Source organism: Octodon degus, unplaced genomic scaffold (assembly GCF_000260255.1).
Source record: "Octodon degus isolate 3935 unplaced genomic scaffold, OctDeg1.0 scaffold00048, whole genome shotgun sequence".
Taxonomy (NCBI): Eukaryota; Metazoa; Chordata; class Mammalia; order Rodentia; family Octodontidae; genus Octodon; species Octodon degus.
Genome location: NW_004524624.1, coordinates 10,456,557 through 10,473,938, shown reverse-complemented (window position 1 = coordinate 10,473,938; position 17,382 = coordinate 10,456,557). Strand labels below are relative to the sequence as shown.

Sequence of the window (17,382 nt, the reverse complement as noted above, 5' to 3'; positions counted from 1 at the left end):
ACCCAAGGATCAATGGAACAGATTACAAACTGCAGAAACTCCAGATATACTCAGTCACCTTATCTTTGACAAAGGTGCCAAATATAATCACTGGAAGAAAGACAGCCTTTTTAATAAATGGTCCTGGAAAAACTGGCTCTGAACATGCCAAAGATTGAAAGTAGACCCATATCTTTCACTATGCACTAAAGTAAAAGTGGATCAAAGATCTAAACATTAAAACAGACATATTAAATCTTCTGGAAAACAGAATAGGTAACACTCTTGAAGACAGTGGTGTAGGCAACAACTTTATGAACAAAACCCCAATCACCAGGAACTATCACAAAGAATCAACTGAGATGTCATCTCACTAAAAAGGTTTTGCATAGCAAAGAGAAACTACCAACAGAGTGAAGAGATACCCCCTAATGTGGGAAAAAATGCTTGCCAGTTGTTCCCCAGATGAAGGATTATTATCAAGCATATATAAAGAACTCAAAAAATGAGACTATCAGTTTTTTCTCTTTTTTTTTTTTTGGTACCACGATTCAAACTCAGGACCTTGTGTTTAGCAGGCAGGCACTTGTGCCACTGAGCTACTATCTTCAGCCCAGACTTCCCAAACTTAAAGACTCAATCCAAAAATGGGCATCTGAGATGAAAATACACTTTCTGGATAAAGAAGTACAAACAGCAAATGAATATATGAAAAAATGTTCAACACCACTCATCATTCGAGAAGTGGAAATTAAAGTAACACTGAGAGTCCATCTCACCCCAGAAACAATGTCTATTATCAAGAAATCAACCAATAACAAATGCTGATGGAGCTATAGGGGAAAACATATCCTTCTCCATTGTTGGTGGGAGACTGGTACCACTACTGTGGAAACAGTGTGGAGACTCTTCAAAAAGTAGGATTAGAGGTCCCATTTGACCCAGCCATTCTCCTTCTGGATATCTTCCCTGAAAAATTGAAAATATCATACCACAGCAATATATGTGCACCCATTTGGGGGGAGTACAGGGTCTCACTACACAGTTCAGACTCATAGTGATCCTGCTGCTTTCAGCTTCCCCAGCGCTAGGATTATAGGCATGCCTGGACTCTGTTGCTGGCCTAGCACACCTGGGCATGGGGCTGGCGCAGCATGTGGCACAAAGGATCAAACCCCAGTCTCCTCCGTGCTTGCCTAAGCAGGCACTTAGTCTGCTGAGCTATCTCATGGGCCCTTGTGCACCCATGTTTATAGAAGTACAATTTGTAATGGCTAGATCTTGGAAATAACCCAAATGTCCACTAATCAAGGAATGGATAAAAAGATGTGGGGTTTTTTTTTATACAATGGAGCACTATTCAGCCATAAAGAAGAACAAGCTGAAGACTTTTATAGGTAAATGAATATAACTCATGTCTATACTCAAAGTGAAATAAATCTGACTCATATGTGTAAACACCATATTGTCTCCCTACTATGAGAGGCTGAAAGGGTAAATAAAACCCAAATGTACAACAGATATTGTGAAATGTTAAGAAACTATTCAAAAGAAAAGAGAAACTGGGTTGGGGGGAAAGAGAAAAGAAGGGAAAAGCTAAATAAATAAATACACACAAGAGCAACAAGATGGCTATACTAATTTTTCTTAGTTCATTGAAAAGGTTACACTAATATTGTTTATTTAAATATATGTTATGCACACATACACACACATACACACTCTATAATCTTACACTCTGAGTCACGAATTTAAAGATAACAAAGGGGCGGGGATATAGCTCAGTGGCACAGCACCTGCGTGGCAAGTGCAAGGTCCCGAGTTTGATTCCTAGGTAACAATACATGACGCCATGTATTAACCATTGTTATTCTCCTACTAACTTGTTTTGAAATTTTGTCTTTTAGATAAACAATTTTTAATTTTCTAGTGAAATTAAATAAATATGGAACATTTTTTAAATCACAAAGGATAAAGTCCTACAATTTAGCAAGTCAGCATGCTAACCAGGTGCGGTGGCAGGCATGTACCTGTAATCCCAGCAGCTGAGGCGAGGTGGGAGGGTTGCTGTGAGTCTGAGTCTGCCTAGGCGAAATGATGAGCTTGAGGCCAGCCTGAACTGCGTAACAAGACCTTGCCTGTCTCAAAAACAAAGTAATGCTGACTGCCAGCAATCAAAATTTGTCTTTATCTCCAATTAGCCATATGACCTCAAAAATGTTAAAGTTACTCTGTGCCTTAGTTTTCTCATCTGTAAAAAGGGATACTAATATTGATCTAAGATTAAATGACATAAAATATACAAGGATTAATTTAGAATAGCTACCACATTATCAATAAATGTTAGGAATTATAGTTATAATTATACAGCTATATCATAATTCCTGATGCCAATAACCTAATTTGTGTTCTTTCAAAAGTATTTTCCTTTCAATGGAAAACTTCCAATGCTAGGTCTTACATTCACTCATTTATTCAACAAATATTAACTGAACTCCAATTCTATACACTACTCTAGTCCTATACACTAGGCACCACTGTAAGCGCCAGCATGCTATGATGAATAAGGAAAACGTGTTCCCATGGAGCTTCTGTTCTAATCATATGAATGAAGCCATAATCTTACTTTGTCTAGTCAACTACAATGAAAATGTGAAGGGAAGGGGCCAGGGATATAGCTCAGCAACACAAATGCCTGCCTGGGAAGTTCAAGGTCCTGAGTTCAGTTCCCAGTACAAAAAAAGGTGTGGGCTGTGGAGACAGCTCTGCAGTCTAGGTGCCTGCCTGGCAAGCACAAGGACCTGGGTTCGATCCCTGGCACCACATGCTGTGCTGACCCCTGAATACTGGGTGTGTCTGGCGAGCCACTGAAACTGGGCATGGTGGGGCATGCCTGTAATCCCAGCCCTGGGAAGGCTGAGACAGGAGGATCTTATGAGTCTGAGCTGCATAGTGCAACCCTGCATTAAATAAATAAATATTTTTGTTTTAAAAAACAGAGAAAATGTGAAGGGAAAAAGAAAATGTTAAGAGACATAAATTTAGGGAATTTATCTGAAAAATGGGTGAGATTTTCTAATGTAAAAACTAGCTGACAAAATAAAGTACGTGCTGGTATACAGAGAAATTACTAAGTGTTTAATAAATGTGTCTATTCCTTTCTCTGGTTTTGCTTACTTATGTTTAAATCAGAACAATTGTCTTCTTCCCAATCTGAACATTCACTAACACCTATTTAATGAAGTCATCATGGCATACGAGGCAGTATTTTTAAAAAACAGATGGATGAGAGCTGGGTATGATGGCACAAGACTATATTCCTAGCACTTGGGAGGCTGAGGCAGGACGATCACTGCAAGTTTGGGGCCAGCCTGGGCTACATAATGAGTTCAAGGCCAGCCTAAGCTAGACAGGAAGAGCCTGTCACAAAAAAATAAAACAAAGACAGATGAACAAGCAAGGCCCATAATTATGCATGTTCACTGAATTAAAGATCTACATTTTCAAAAGGACTTTAAATGTGTTCTCTCATTGCTATGTCTAAATGAAACCTGCTATATAACCACAGAAACACTAGATAGTGCTGACACAAATATTATAACACTTCTTTCCAGGACTATAATACTAGGGTTTTAGCATTTAACTAGTCTGAGGTTAAAAAAAAAAAAAGACTCCAAAAGTAGTTTCCACAATGGAAGACTCAAATTTTACTAGTTTACTAGTTTTAGAGTTTAAAAAACTCCAAGATATTAGGACCTAAGTAAACTAAAAACAAACAAACAAAAAAAAAGTCTGGTTTCCTTTTGAATGTTGTAACCCAGTTTTTGAAGATCTGCCATCATTGACATGTGGAAATTCCTATTGTTATTGCCTTGGAAGAAAGTCAGCCATAATGGAACCACCAAACACTGCTACAAAATATCCATAAGGCAGCAAATCAATGTCTCATCTTTCAGTGGACTTTTTGAATGGAAAGAAAACTAAAAGGCCAAAAAATACGCTGAGATTACTATTTCAAAATGACAACTAAAGTTCCAAGAATGCAGAACTATCTTCTTAATTCTAAGAAAACAGAAGATTCACGTTAGTACCACAAATCCATTGCATAAAAAGTATGCAGATTGAGATTCCCTTTTAAAACTGTTGATTTCTATTGCTGAGTTAATAAGATATGTTTAATTACTTTTGAAAGGTCTTTTATAGTAAAATATTATTTATAAAAAGAATCTTGACAACTTAATTTTTTTGAAACAGTCTTACTATGTACTTCAGGCTGGTCCCATGAAATCATTACATAGTCCAGGCTGGCCTAAAACTCAAGGCAATCCTCCTGCCTCAGCCTCCAGAGTGCTATGATTCAGGTGTGTACCATCACAACTGGCTGAAAACTTAATTTTATACAGCCTGAATTTCTATTTTCCCATATCTGAAAAATGAATATGAAGGTAATGAGTAAGAATCTTAGGGCCGGGGAGATGGCTCAGTAGAATAAGCGCTTCCCTGGCAAGCACAAGGGTCTGAATTCAATTCCCGATTCTGCCAAAAAAAAAAAAAAAAAAAAAGAATTTTAACTAGGTATGGTGTACACACACCTGTAATCCTAACTGCTTGGGAGGCTAACACAGGAGGATTACAAATTCAAGGCCTGGGGGCCAGGGAGATGGCTTAGTGGAATAAGCGCTTCCCTGGCAAGCGCAGGGTCCTGAGTTCAATCCCCAGTTCCGTCAAATTTTAAAAAAAAAAACAAAAACAAATTCAAGGCCAACCAGGACAACATGATGAGACCCTGCTCAAAATTAAAAAATTAAGAGCAAAGGATATAGCTCAGTGGTAGATCACACGCCTGGCTTGGGGTTTGATCCCAGGCATGCTGTGCCAGCCCCATCCCCAGAGTGAGCTGAGATGGCCATTGAACTGGGTATGGTGGTGCCTGTAATCCCAGCACTTGGAAGGCTGAAAACAGTAGAATCACTATGAGTCCGATCTACATAGTGAGATGCTGTAGACCCTGTAGACCCTGTCCTAAATACAGAAAAATAAATAAATAATAAAATGTACTTACATGCCAGCGAGATAGCGGTCTAAAGTACCTGCTTAGGCAAGCTTAGGCAGGCTCAGGTGACCACAGTTTGATCCCTAGGACCACATGACTTAGGGCAGGCTGAGCCAACCAAAATAAATAAATAAATAAAATTTTAAAAAATAAAATAAAATGTACTTAATAGTACATATCTGGAACCTGGTTCAAACAACAACAAAAAAATACATACAATGACTTCTCTCCAACAGAATTATTGGAGAAAAAAATAATACTACAAACTAGTTCACATCTCAGGTTTGAACATTAAATTATAAAGCAAATTTAAACCTGATCTTTTGCCAACTAGTCTCTTAGTCAATATACTGCAAATCCAATTTAAAGTATTAATCTTGACACTACTGAAATCTATACACAAGAAAAATCACCAACCACTGTAAGTAGTAGTGATAAAAATAATAAGGTATAAAGAATTACCAACTCATAAAGAAAAACTGCCATCATCACATTAGAACTATCATTTCAATACAACACAAAGACTACAAATCCATATCTTCTTCTAATTCAGCACTATATTAAAATATAATGAAAAATCTAGAGAACTAGGTCCCTCTTTAGGGGGACACCAGCAAAGGAACCTCTATCAGAGTAACTATAATCAATATGACTAAGCATTACTATTAACCCTAACGATTAACTTCATTTAAAGCCTAACGAGAAAAGTGAAATCCCCTTTAAAAACTCTAAGGCAGAGAAACAATCAGTTCTCACTCCAGCCAACATACAAAGTAGAAAAACTCAAAGAAATAGGTCTTAAAAAAAAAGATTTGACAAGGCAGCACAGAATTTGAAAAATACTTATTTCTTAATTTCACTGAGCACAGTACATTTCCAGCCTGTGTAGGAACAGGCTACTAAAAAAGCCCACGAACCTATGATCTCTTCCTTTTGAGAAAAGGGGAAAAGGGGAGGAAAATACACTTTCTGATGTGATTATCATGTAGTGAACATGCAATCAATAATTTAGAAGAGATGGAAGAATTACTCAACATCAAAAAAGAAATTTAAAAAAAAAGAAAAGAAAAAAAAAAGAAAGAAAAGAAATTTCAGGAGCAAGCAGCCAAGGACCAAAAGCAAAAAACAAAAATAAAGCAACTTTTTTATTGACAAAGATTCTGTATCCAAAAAATGCTATTTTCTGCTTAAAGATTTAAGATGATATTGATGGGCCAAAGAAAATATGGTTCAGAGATTGTCATTCTGGCGAGTTATTTAAAAAAAAAAAAAAAAGACAAAGTAACCCCACCCACACAGCTGGAAAAAAGCTTCTGACATATGCACTAAAACTTGTTTACCCAGGCCACTTCTTAATAAGAAATGCTTTGCAATTTGACTAGATTATACAAGGATTTTGCATTGTGTGATCAGTTTAAAATCTTATTTACCTTTAGTTCACCGACAGATTATTTTCTTACAAGGTCAGGTTTTCTCTATAGTGTTTTTGCAACTGTGTAATTTTGTTCTCTCAGCACTTCTTCCAAGAGAAATCCAGCCATTAATTTTATCTTCCTTTCCCTTAAAATTTTTTGAAAGATTACAAGACTGATACTGACATGTAACAAATCAACCATTTCTTAAAATAGTTCTATTCTCAGAAACTTGGGGGAAAGACAGTAAACTTAATAGTGATTCAACTGTACTATCAACACCTGATTATTGCGAAATAATACCGCCTTCAGAGACATGAAGAAAATCAAACTCCAACTTGAGTATAGCAGGGAATTCTTTCCCACCGCCAACCTCTCTCCTCTGACCCACGCACATCCCTCTGCCTCCCTCGATTTTTTTTAAAGTTATCAAAGATAAGGATTTCGAGGAAAGGGTGGATTTCATTTAACAAAAGAAACGGCCAACTAAATTCGGTCCGATGAAATGAAATACTTTATAGAGAGAAATAACCGTAATGTAGTGGAAAGAGGGACTGCGACCGAGAATTCGAAGATCTGATCTCCCTAGACCTGTCTCACAACTTATTCTACCTCTTAGACATGACCGGCTACATTTTTTAAATTAATGTGCACTGAGAAATGGCACGGAAAAACGAAAAAAAAGAAAGAAAAGAACGGCATTAACTAAATTTTTCTGAAAGAATGGGAATTGCCTCGACATGGGCCTAACAAGATTGAAACTGGGACCCTTGCCGAAAGACCTGTCCTGAATCACAACTATTGTACAAAATTCTTTGCCAGCAGCAGCTGGACACTCCGAGACCTCTGAAGGTGTAAACGCAAATTTCAAAGTATAGCCCGAGGGGGCGGGGCGCGGTGGGAGGTAGAGCCCAGAGAACCGATGCATATTTATAGAACACTGCATTTTACATGAAAATCTAAACACTTGAAGTGTTTAGAACACACACGTCCGCTAAACAGCAACGTGGTCCAAAGTTAATGACACCAAACTAGTCTCAAGTAAACTCCCTCCCTCCTGCCAGCAGGTTTTGGCACGGGGAGCTTCAGCTCGCAGAGGGTTAAAGACAACCACATCACAGGACCAGACGCCGCCCGAACAGTGTGACTGCTGGGCAGTTTGGCACCGAGAAGCTGCAAGCTCCGCTCGCCCGCAGCCTCTGTCCACCCGGGGTCTCCCCAGGTCCCAAGGGTCGGTCCCCTCCCCCCGACCCTCCCCTCCCCCACAACCCCTGGGCCGACGCAGCTAATCTAGCGCCTCCCGTCGCCGCTACGGCCGCTCAGCTCCGAGTCTCTCCTCAGTTGTCAACCCCTTCAGCCGCTACCCCTTTAGAGACTTCCCAATCCTCCTCCTCCTCCTCACCCGGGTTAGCAGTAGTTGTCGCCATGGCCTAGATGCCGCCGCCACCGCCGCCGCCGCCGCGCAACCCCCCCCACCAGTGGGAGGAGCCGCTGCCACCGAGCGCAAGGGTGGGGGGATGGGGGAGCGGGAGCCACTCCCCAGAAGCGGCGCCCTACTGCCGCCACCGCTACCGCGGAATCCAAGATGGCGGCCAGGATAACCCCCGCCAACCCGGCCCCAGTTGCGGAAAGGCCCCGCCCATAGAGTGGGCGCGGTCCACCAAGTCGGCCCCCTTGGAAAACTGACCAATGAAAATTCAGAATCCACTAGTGGGCAGGGCTAGCCCATCCAGCAAAGACAGGGAAAGGTCTAAGAAGTCCAGCTGCCTTCCCAGTCCCGCCTTCTTTGCGTCAGAGGTCAGTGACCGAGTGACGTCATTGAAGAGTTAGGAAAATGGATATTTACAGAAAAGTTTGTTTGGGTTTGGATTTGCCGGGGTGTTCTCTATATAGAAGATTTATTTTGTAAATTCTCTCTAGATGTTCTAATACCTAAACTTCGCATGGTGACTACGTTAGTGCGTTAGTTTTGAAAGGCTTCGTGGAGCTGGTAGGGTAAAATGCTCTGTACGCTTCTGATCTTGCGAGTCAGGTACTGACAGCCAAAACTGGAGGCAATGGATGAAGAAAGTATTTTAAGAATAGGGTAACTTCAATTGGTCAGTAATAGGGACAAAGCCACATGCTTTTAGTAAAGAAGTTACAAGATAATGATAGTACATTTTATTTTCTAGAAATAGCATTTTGCACTTCGGGCCACTATACATACATTTGTTTTAACTCATTTCATTCTCACGACACGTGAGGTGGATTCTACTAGCATTTCCATTTTACAAGTAAAGAATAGAAACAAAGAGGTTAAGCGAGGGACACCCAGTAAGTCCAGTAACTGTGCAAAGCAGACTGAAGGAGCCCAACGCTGGAAGCCTGTTACATCCGTCCCTTTTTTAGTTCCATCGTTTTAGCACTGCGAGGCATTACCTTTTCCCGTGTCTTTCACAAACTGTTTAATATTAATCTAATTAAAATGTCAACAAAAGGTGTATTTGCACACGGTTGTGCTCCCAGCACTTGGGTGGCTGAGGCAGGAGGATTGACATGCGTTCAAGACCAGCCTAGACTACATACTGAGAAATACAAAATAAGACGCTGTCTCCAAAAATTGTTTTTCAGCAAAATTCCTATTCTATAGAACATCTTTGTCTGCATTCTTAGGTTTTACCATATGTATACTGCAAAGATTACACTGGCCCATTTATCTCAATTAAAAGCAAAGGAATTCTAACCATTTGAATATTGTTTGCATTTTTAAAATGTTTATCTTTTATTTCACTTTGTTGGGTTATGTTTCTAATTCACCAAAAAGAAAAATCATCCATTTAAAAGAAGTACATTTAGAAAGCTGATCTCATGTTGGTTGGTTGATTGTGAGACTGGGGATTAAACCCACATCCTTCACACTGAAAAGCATCCAGGACATTTTTTTACTCTTTTTTTTTTTTTTTTTTTCAGACCAGAGATTGAACTGAGACCCTTGTGTTTGCCAGGCAAGCACTTATTCTACTGAGCCATCTCCCTGGCCCCTTATTCTTTACTTTTGGACAGTTTCACTAAATCCCTAATTGCCCCAGCTGGGCTCAAACTTGTGATCCTCTCAACTCAGCTTCCTAAGAGTATACAAGGATTGTCAGGAATAGTGGTACATGCCTGTGATTCCAACACTCAGGAGGCTGAGGCAAGAGGATTGCCATGAGTTCAAAGCCAACCTGAACTACAAAGCAAGACCCTGTCTCATAAAAAATAAAAAAAGTTTTGGGTTTATGTGTGCGCTTGCACTACCACACACAATTACTTTATTTTGTAACTATATTTTGTAGTAAAACTTCAAGAATTTAATGGTAGAGAGTTTGGCTAACATGTACAAGGTTCAATCCTAGCATCAGAAAAAGAAAAAAGTATCTTAAAAAGAAAAGAATTACATAAACTACAAAGTGGTGGTGGTGCAAGGCTGGGGATGTAATTCAGTGGTAGAATGCTTTCATAATACACATGAGGCCCCAGATTCAACCTCTAGCATTAAAAAAAAAAAAAAGGAAAAGGAAAAGTAATGAGAAGAAAGTTAACAAGGGGCTGGGGAGATAGCTCAGTAGAATAAGCGCTTGCCTGGCAAGTGCAAGGGCCTTAGTGCAATCCTCTTGCCTCAGCCTCCTGAGTGTTGGAATCACAGGCATGTACCACTATTCCTGACAATCCTTGTACTCTTAGGAAGCAATCCTCGGTTCCGAAAAAAAAAAAAGAAAGAAAGAAAGAAAGAAAGAAAGAAAGAAAGAAAGAAAGAAAAGAAAAAGAAAGCTAACAAGTACTTTAATTCAAAAATATACAGTTAGAGGCCGGGGAGGAGATGGCTCAGTAGAATAAGCACTTCCCTGGCAAGCACAAGGGCCTGAGTTCAATCCCCGGTTCCGAAAAAAAAAAAAAATGACAGAAAGAAAGAAAGAAAAGAAAAAGAAAGCTAACAAGTACTTTAATTCAAAAATATACAGTTAGAGGCCGGGGAGGAGATGGTTCAGTAGAATAAGCACTTCCCTGGCAAGCACAAGGGCCTGAGTTCAATCCCCGGTTCCGAAAAAAAAAAAAAATACAGTAAGGGGCTGGCTAGATAGCTCAGGAGACTAAAGCACCTGCTTCCACAGAGTGCAGGGCATGGGTTGGATCCTTGTCTTGCTGGGCTGACCCTACCCCAGGACACACTGATATGGCAATTGAGACTGGGCATGGTGGCGCGTGCCTGTAATCCCAGCACTTGGGAGGCTGAAAACAGGAGACTCACTACAAGTCCGATCTAAGTAGTGAGACCCTGACCCTACCTAAACTCATATTATATATACATATAGTAAAAGTAGCTAAGTAGTCAACAACATACAAATGCAGATATAGAATATGAATTACATTGTTTTTAAATGTGATTAATCCATGCAAGCAGCCAAAAAAATTAAATGTAAATAGGAAGTATAACTGTGAATATCTAAAAATTGTATTTTATTGAACCAGCAATTCATTTATCTCTCACCTAGTGCACTTCCACTGTTAGGAAATTTTGTCAAACACTGATTTAGAAAGCCATGTCAAGACACCAAAAATACAGTAACTTTTCTACCAAGTAAAATACACTTTTTCAGAATAATGCAAAGTAATGTTTCCTAATATGGTGTAGATTTTTATTTTCACTACCAGAAATTGAACCCCTGGGCTACTGAGCTACATCTCCAGCCTTTTAATTTTTATTTTGCTCTCGCTAAATTGCCCAGGCAAGCCTAACACTTACAATCCTCCTGCCTCAGCCTCCTAAATACTTGGGATTACAGCTTGTGCCACTGTATACCACTGACGGAAGTTTTTGAATAAAACATACAAACTCACATGCCTCTTTATACCTATCTTTATACCTACAAAGTTAAAAAACAACATTTCTATTTCATTTGGGAAAAAATAATAAGCTATTTGAAAAATTATCATCTATCATACAGAATCATGGCCTCTATCATGAAAGCACAACCTGAACTACATAGTGAGAACCTGTCTCAAAACAAACAAAAAAACAAAACCCATACAAAATAACTTCCTTGTCTAATGCTCAGTCTCCTCAGGCTTGTAAGACTTCTTCCTTTTCTTCACAAAGTCTTCATGTAAAATGATGAGTGGCTTGGCATGCACAGGGCCCAGGCTCGATCCCCGGTACCAAAGAAAAGGAGAACAATGGACTCCTGAGTACTTTAGTCAAAGTACATCCACCTTGTGGTTGCTTGTGTGCCAGCACAGATCAGCTTTTGATGATCAGGAAGAATCCCTTCCTTACCCTGAAAACACTGACCAAACGTTTTCATTGTAGCAGAAGATTCAACCTCGGGGGTGACTGGCTTCCCCATAAGGAGGCTTCTGATGAAAATCTGCATCTTAGAGGTAGATGCAGTGCAGGTGATTTTTAATCTTGAAAACTGGGTATCAGGATCATTTTCTTTACTTTTTCTTCTTTATGGTACTATGGATTAAACCTAAGAAGCACTGAGCATCCTGAGCCCTTATTTTATTTTTTTTATTTATTTTTAATTTTATGTATTTGGTACAGGGTCTCACTACACAGGTCAGACTCATAGTGCTCCTACTACCTCAGCCTCCCCAGCACTGGGATTACAGGTGTGCACTACCAGGCCTGGTTTCAGTGGCCGGCTTGGCACACCCGGCTCGGGACTGGCATAGCATGTGCTGGGGATCAAACCCGGGTCCCTGTGCTTGCCAGGCAGGCACTTAGGCCGCTGAGCTATCTCTCTGGCCTCTGAACCCTTATTTTTTAATTTAATTTTAATGTTTGGTTTTCTGGCACTGGTTCTCACTATAGAGTTCCGGCTGGCCTTGCCTTATTATGTATCCCAGGCAGGCGTCCAACTTGTAGCAATTCTCCTACCACAGCCTGCCTAGGCTAGGTCGCAGCTATGTGCCATCACATGTGGCTTGTGGGTTTGTTTGGTTTTTTTTGTTTGTTTTTTTTTGGGTTTTTTTTTTTTTGAGATTAAAAAAAAAGTTCTATAGACTAGTCTCAAACTTGTGATCCTCATGCCTCAGCCACTTAAGTAGCTGGGATCACAGGTATGCACCTCCACCATCTGGCAAAATATCAAAATTTTGTAAGACCAGAAGATGATGCAAATGTCATGACTGCCAAGAGTGAACTATTTCCCAACACATGGCAATTTTATTTGTTCATTAGAGAAAAAAACAGAATGACACAGTATTGGACATATTCTAAACCACATCCAAATGTTGCAACAGAATGGAAAAAAAATACTTTCCAGAACTGAATGCAACCAGCGAAAATGAATATAATTCCTGCTCTTTCTCAAATTGAAACTTTCAACTTTTAAGAGTACTCTGTCCTCTTACTCTTAGAATCCGACAACCTAAAGCTATCTTCAGCTAGTAACTCTCCAACCTAATAGATCCATTTTAGCTCCAACTATTCAGAATTATCAAGCAGCCATCAGACAGCCCTTGCCATATGCGGTGAACTCTGCAAATCAAGTTTTATAATTTTGGTAGAGCTAAAAAATTAAGTTGATTATACTGGGTATGGTACTATACACATGTGGTCCTAGCACTCTGGGAGGCTGACGCAGGAAGATTACCAAATTGGAACCTAGCCTGGGTAACTTAGCTACTTAACAAGACCCTATGTCAGCGCTGGGGAGATGGCTCAGTAGAATAAGCACTTCCCTGGCGAGCTCAAGGGTCTGAGTTAAATCCCAGGTTCCACACACAAAAAAAAGACCCTATCTCAAAATAAAATATGAAAGAGATAGGGACATAGCTCTGTGCAAAGGCTCTATATTCAATCCCTAGTACCAAAAAAGAAAGAAAGAGAGAAAAAAAGAAACACATCAGTTAATTATAAAGCCTGACAAATATGTTTTATGGACATGTTTTTAGTTTATGATATTAAACAGATAATATTACTGATATTAACTGCAATTGTTGCTGGTTATTGTGCCTATAACCCCAGCACTTGGGAGGCTGAGGCAGGAGGATTTCTGTGAGTTCAAGGTCATGCTGGCCTATATAGTAAGTTTAAGGCCAACCCAAACTACATAGAGAGACCCTGTCAAAAAAGAAAAAACAAAAACAAAAAAACCCACCTTCTTTTAACTTTTGTATATACTGTTATCTTAACCATTATGGTAAAATAACTTTTTTTTTTAGGTTTGGTTTTGGTGGTTCTAGGGATTGGTCCAATAGTCTCTCACATGTGATGCAAGCATTCTATTGCTCAACTACATCTCCAGCTCATGGTTCATGAATTTATTTACTTAGAACAGTAGACTTTGAAATTGTCAAAGTTTTATGAAGTATCCATACATAGAATTGCCAGATTTTGGCTGGACATGGTGGTAGTGGACACCAATAATGCCAGCACTTGTGAGGCTGAGGCAGGAGGATCAACATGCGTTCAGAGCCAACTGGGGCTACATAAGTGAGTTCAAGGCCAGCCTGCATCTCATAGCCAGACCCTGTCCCAAAACAAAAAAAAAAAAAAAAAAAAAAGGAGAGAGAAAATTAGTAGATATAAAAAATAAAAATGGAAGAAGGATAGTTTAACTTGGATAAGCAAAATTATGTAAGTATGATGTACACTGGCCACAGTGGCACATATCTGTAGTCGCACCTACTCTGGAAACTGAGGCAAGAGGATAACAAGTCCAAGACCAGCCTAGGCAGCTCCCAAAACCCTACCTTGAAATGAAAAATAAAAAGGATCTGGGGCTGTAGCTCAAATGTAGAGCAACCCGAGTTTAAGCACTAGTACCAGTGGGAAAATGTATGTAGGAAATATTCATGTTAAAGAATTGTTTTAAGTAGTAGCAAAATTTATTTGAAAAATGTAAAGGTGAAGAGTGAGGGAGAAACTGGCTCTGCGGAGTGAGCCTGGGCTGAGTAACAAAAGGAAAAGGAAGATGAAAGAACACCCTGAAGGACACCGGGTGTGTGGAAAGCCACAATGGCCCACACTAAAGAATTACTGAGATTTTATCTTCTGTCAGCCCTACTCATAAGAGGTTAAAAATTTAAGGAACACAAATCCAGGTTATTTAAGTAAGAGGAAAGACCTAAGAAATCCACACAGGTAAGTACCTACTGCTGAAATCCAAAGGAAAAATTACAAGGACTTCATGAATGTCAATGACTCTAAAAAGAAAATAATTGCCACAAATACTATTGTCAACAAATAACCAGAAAAACATATTCTATAACTAAATATGGACTAAAAAGAAGCTGTGCTGTCAAATGCTTTTGAATTTCCGTAACAGAGACAGGAGTAGTAGAAGTTCTCTTGAAATTGGACTGGTTAGTGGGACAGCCAGGTTAAAAGGCTAAAAGGCTACTTTTCTTTTGGTTGTTGTTGGAAATGGTCTCCCTCTGCAGTCCAATAGTTCAGGCTGGCTTTAAATTCTCTATGTAGCCTAGGATGGCCTCAAACTCATGGCAATTCTCCTGCCTCAGCCTCCCAACTGCTGGGATTACAGGCATGCAACACCACACCTAGTTTAAAAGAGTTTTTTAAAAGATTTTTTTTAAAAAGGAAGATACTTAGGGCTGGTGAGATGGCTCAGTGGTCTAAAGCACCTACTTAGAACAAGCTTAGCAAAGCACAGGGACCGCGGTTCAATCCCCCAGCACCACATGCCAGCCAGCCCCGCCCCCTGGTGGGCTGAGCTGGCCACACACACACACACACACACACACACAAATAAATAAATAAATAAAAGCAAATGTTCATTATAAAAAAAGAAAGATACTTAAAGCTGGTTAAAGAAACTATGTATTATTTTAATCAGATTTTATCGCTACATTTTTAGATACACATAATGATCACATTCATCATAGAGAATGTGTACCTGTATGTGATATAACTTGATTATTTTCCCCCATTCCACTACCCTCCCTTCAACACCTCCTCCCCTCCCCATTTACAAAAGCTTTATTTCCATTTTTTTCCTTTTCTCATTTTTTTTACGTTTTCCTTCTTTCTTTTCCCTCTCCCCCTCTCTTATTCTGCTCCCCATTTGAACATTTTCTTCATATTTCACAATACCTATTATACATTTTGATCCATATTTACTTTTGCAGTTTCTCACAGCGGAGGAACAATGTGGGCAAGGTGACCCACATTTGTAATCCTAGCAATTGGGAGGCTGAGGCAGGAGGACTGTTGGGAGCTCAAGACCAGCCTGGGATACAAAGTGAGCTCAAGGCCCGCCTGAAGTATATAGAAAGACCCTATCTCAAAAAGACAAAAACAGTGAAACAGTGCGGTAAGTGCACATGTCCAATTTATTTCACTTAAGAATATGGACTCAAGGTGTACCCATTTACCTAGGAATGTCTCAAGCTTATCCTTTTTTGTGACAAAGTGGCACTCCATTGTGTAAAAAACCCACATCTTCTTTACCCATTTACCAGCTGATGGGCATTTGGGCTATTTCCAAGATTTGGCTATTATAGACTAAAAGTACATATCTATTTAAAAAGAGAGAGAGAAAAGGAGATAAAAAGAATGCCTCAAGAAATGCTTGTTTTAACATGGACCTAGATCTTTTCTAAGTGGAAAAGGGATAGTGGGTATAAAAAAAGAGATTGGGATAGTGAATATAAAAAAATTAATATATGTTATATAGATGTGCCACCTCCCCATAATGTAGAGATGTAGTCATGTACTGCAAACGTGTACCAATAAAGATAAAGAAATATTTCTTTCAGATTATGGAGAAAGTTTAAGAGATGACCTGGAAAGAATCTGACAATGGGAAGCCAAAGGAGTTTCAACAAAAATACTTAGGCAAGTCGGGCATGGTGGTACAAGCCTGTGATACCTGTACTGCAGAGGTTGGGGTGGGAGGATCACTTCAAGTTCAAGGCCATTCTGAGCTACACAGTTCAAGGCCAACCTGAACTGCACAGTGGAGCCTGTCTCAAAAAGCAAGCAAACAAAAGTCAGACGTGATGACACACACCTTGTAATTACAGCACTCAGAGGCTGAGGCAGGAGAATTAACTCAAGTTTCAGGTCAGCAAGACCTACATATCGAGTTCAAGGCCAGCCTGAACTATATAATAAGACTCTATCTGAAAAAAAAAAAAAAGAATAAAACACAAAAGATTAGAAGTTTGAGCTCAGCCTGGGTAATTCAGCTACTTGTGACTTTGTCTCAAAAAATTTTAAGAGGGGCTAGGCTGTAGCTCAGTGGGAAGGCCTTGAACTAAAGCACCAAGAAAAACAATTTGGACAAGAACACCTGATACTTCATATTAGGGAACTAAAGGGTCGATGAGCAAATCCAAGAATTGCAAATTGGAAGTGGGTGAAGTAGATAGAAAGTTATGTAGTGTCTTAGTCACTTTTTGTCACTAGGATAAAATACTCAATACCAGCAACTCAAAGGAGAGGTTGCTTTTGGCCCACAGCATCTGCCCATGGTCAGCTAGCTCCAAAGCAAAACACCGTGGCAGAAGGGCATAGCAGAGGCCAAGCTCCTTCTGTACTGGGGCCATGAAGCTGAGAGGGCAGGTCACACCTCAGTGACCTACCCACATCTTCCAAACCAGGAGCTGCAGTGCCCCCAAATCCAGTCACCTTTCAGAAAAACCTTCTATGACTATAAAGGGCTTTGGGCAACAGCTAGATGTGAACCACAATGACCAGCTAGTTATCATAGATCACTTTCAAACATAGATGGCAATGAAGAGCAAGTAATCAAATGGTAGCTGAAGGTCAAACGGGGTAAAGGTGCACCAGGCATGGTGGCTCACACCTGTAATCCCCGCACGTGGGAGGCTGAGGCAGGGGGATCACCATGAGTTCAAGACAAGTTTGGGCAACATATTGAGTTCAAGATCAATCTGAACTACAGAGTGAGATCTTGTCTTTAGATTAAAAAAAAAAAAAAAAAA

General features: G+C 39.8%; 1 protein-coding gene and 1 pseudogene across 1 annotated transcript in view; one reads left to right on the top strand and one right to left on the bottom strand.

Moving 5' to 3' along the window:
• Arnt (aryl hydrocarbon receptor nuclear translocator) overlaps positions 1-8,022 on the bottom strand; it is an 86,367-nt gene extending 78,345 nt beyond the window's left edge. The window contains exon 1 of the mRNA XM_012515004.2: positions 7,847-8,022. Within this exon, the coding sequence (XP_012370458.2) occupies positions 7,847-7,871 (25 nt within the window). The 5' untranslated portion in view covers positions 7,872-8,022. The remainder of the gene's footprint in view (positions 1-7,846) is intronic.
• An 8,190-nt stretch (positions 8,023-16,212) lies between these two features.
• The window catches only part of LOC101575169, a 2,892-nt pseudogene continuing 1,722 nt past the window's right edge, over positions 16,213-17,382 (top strand).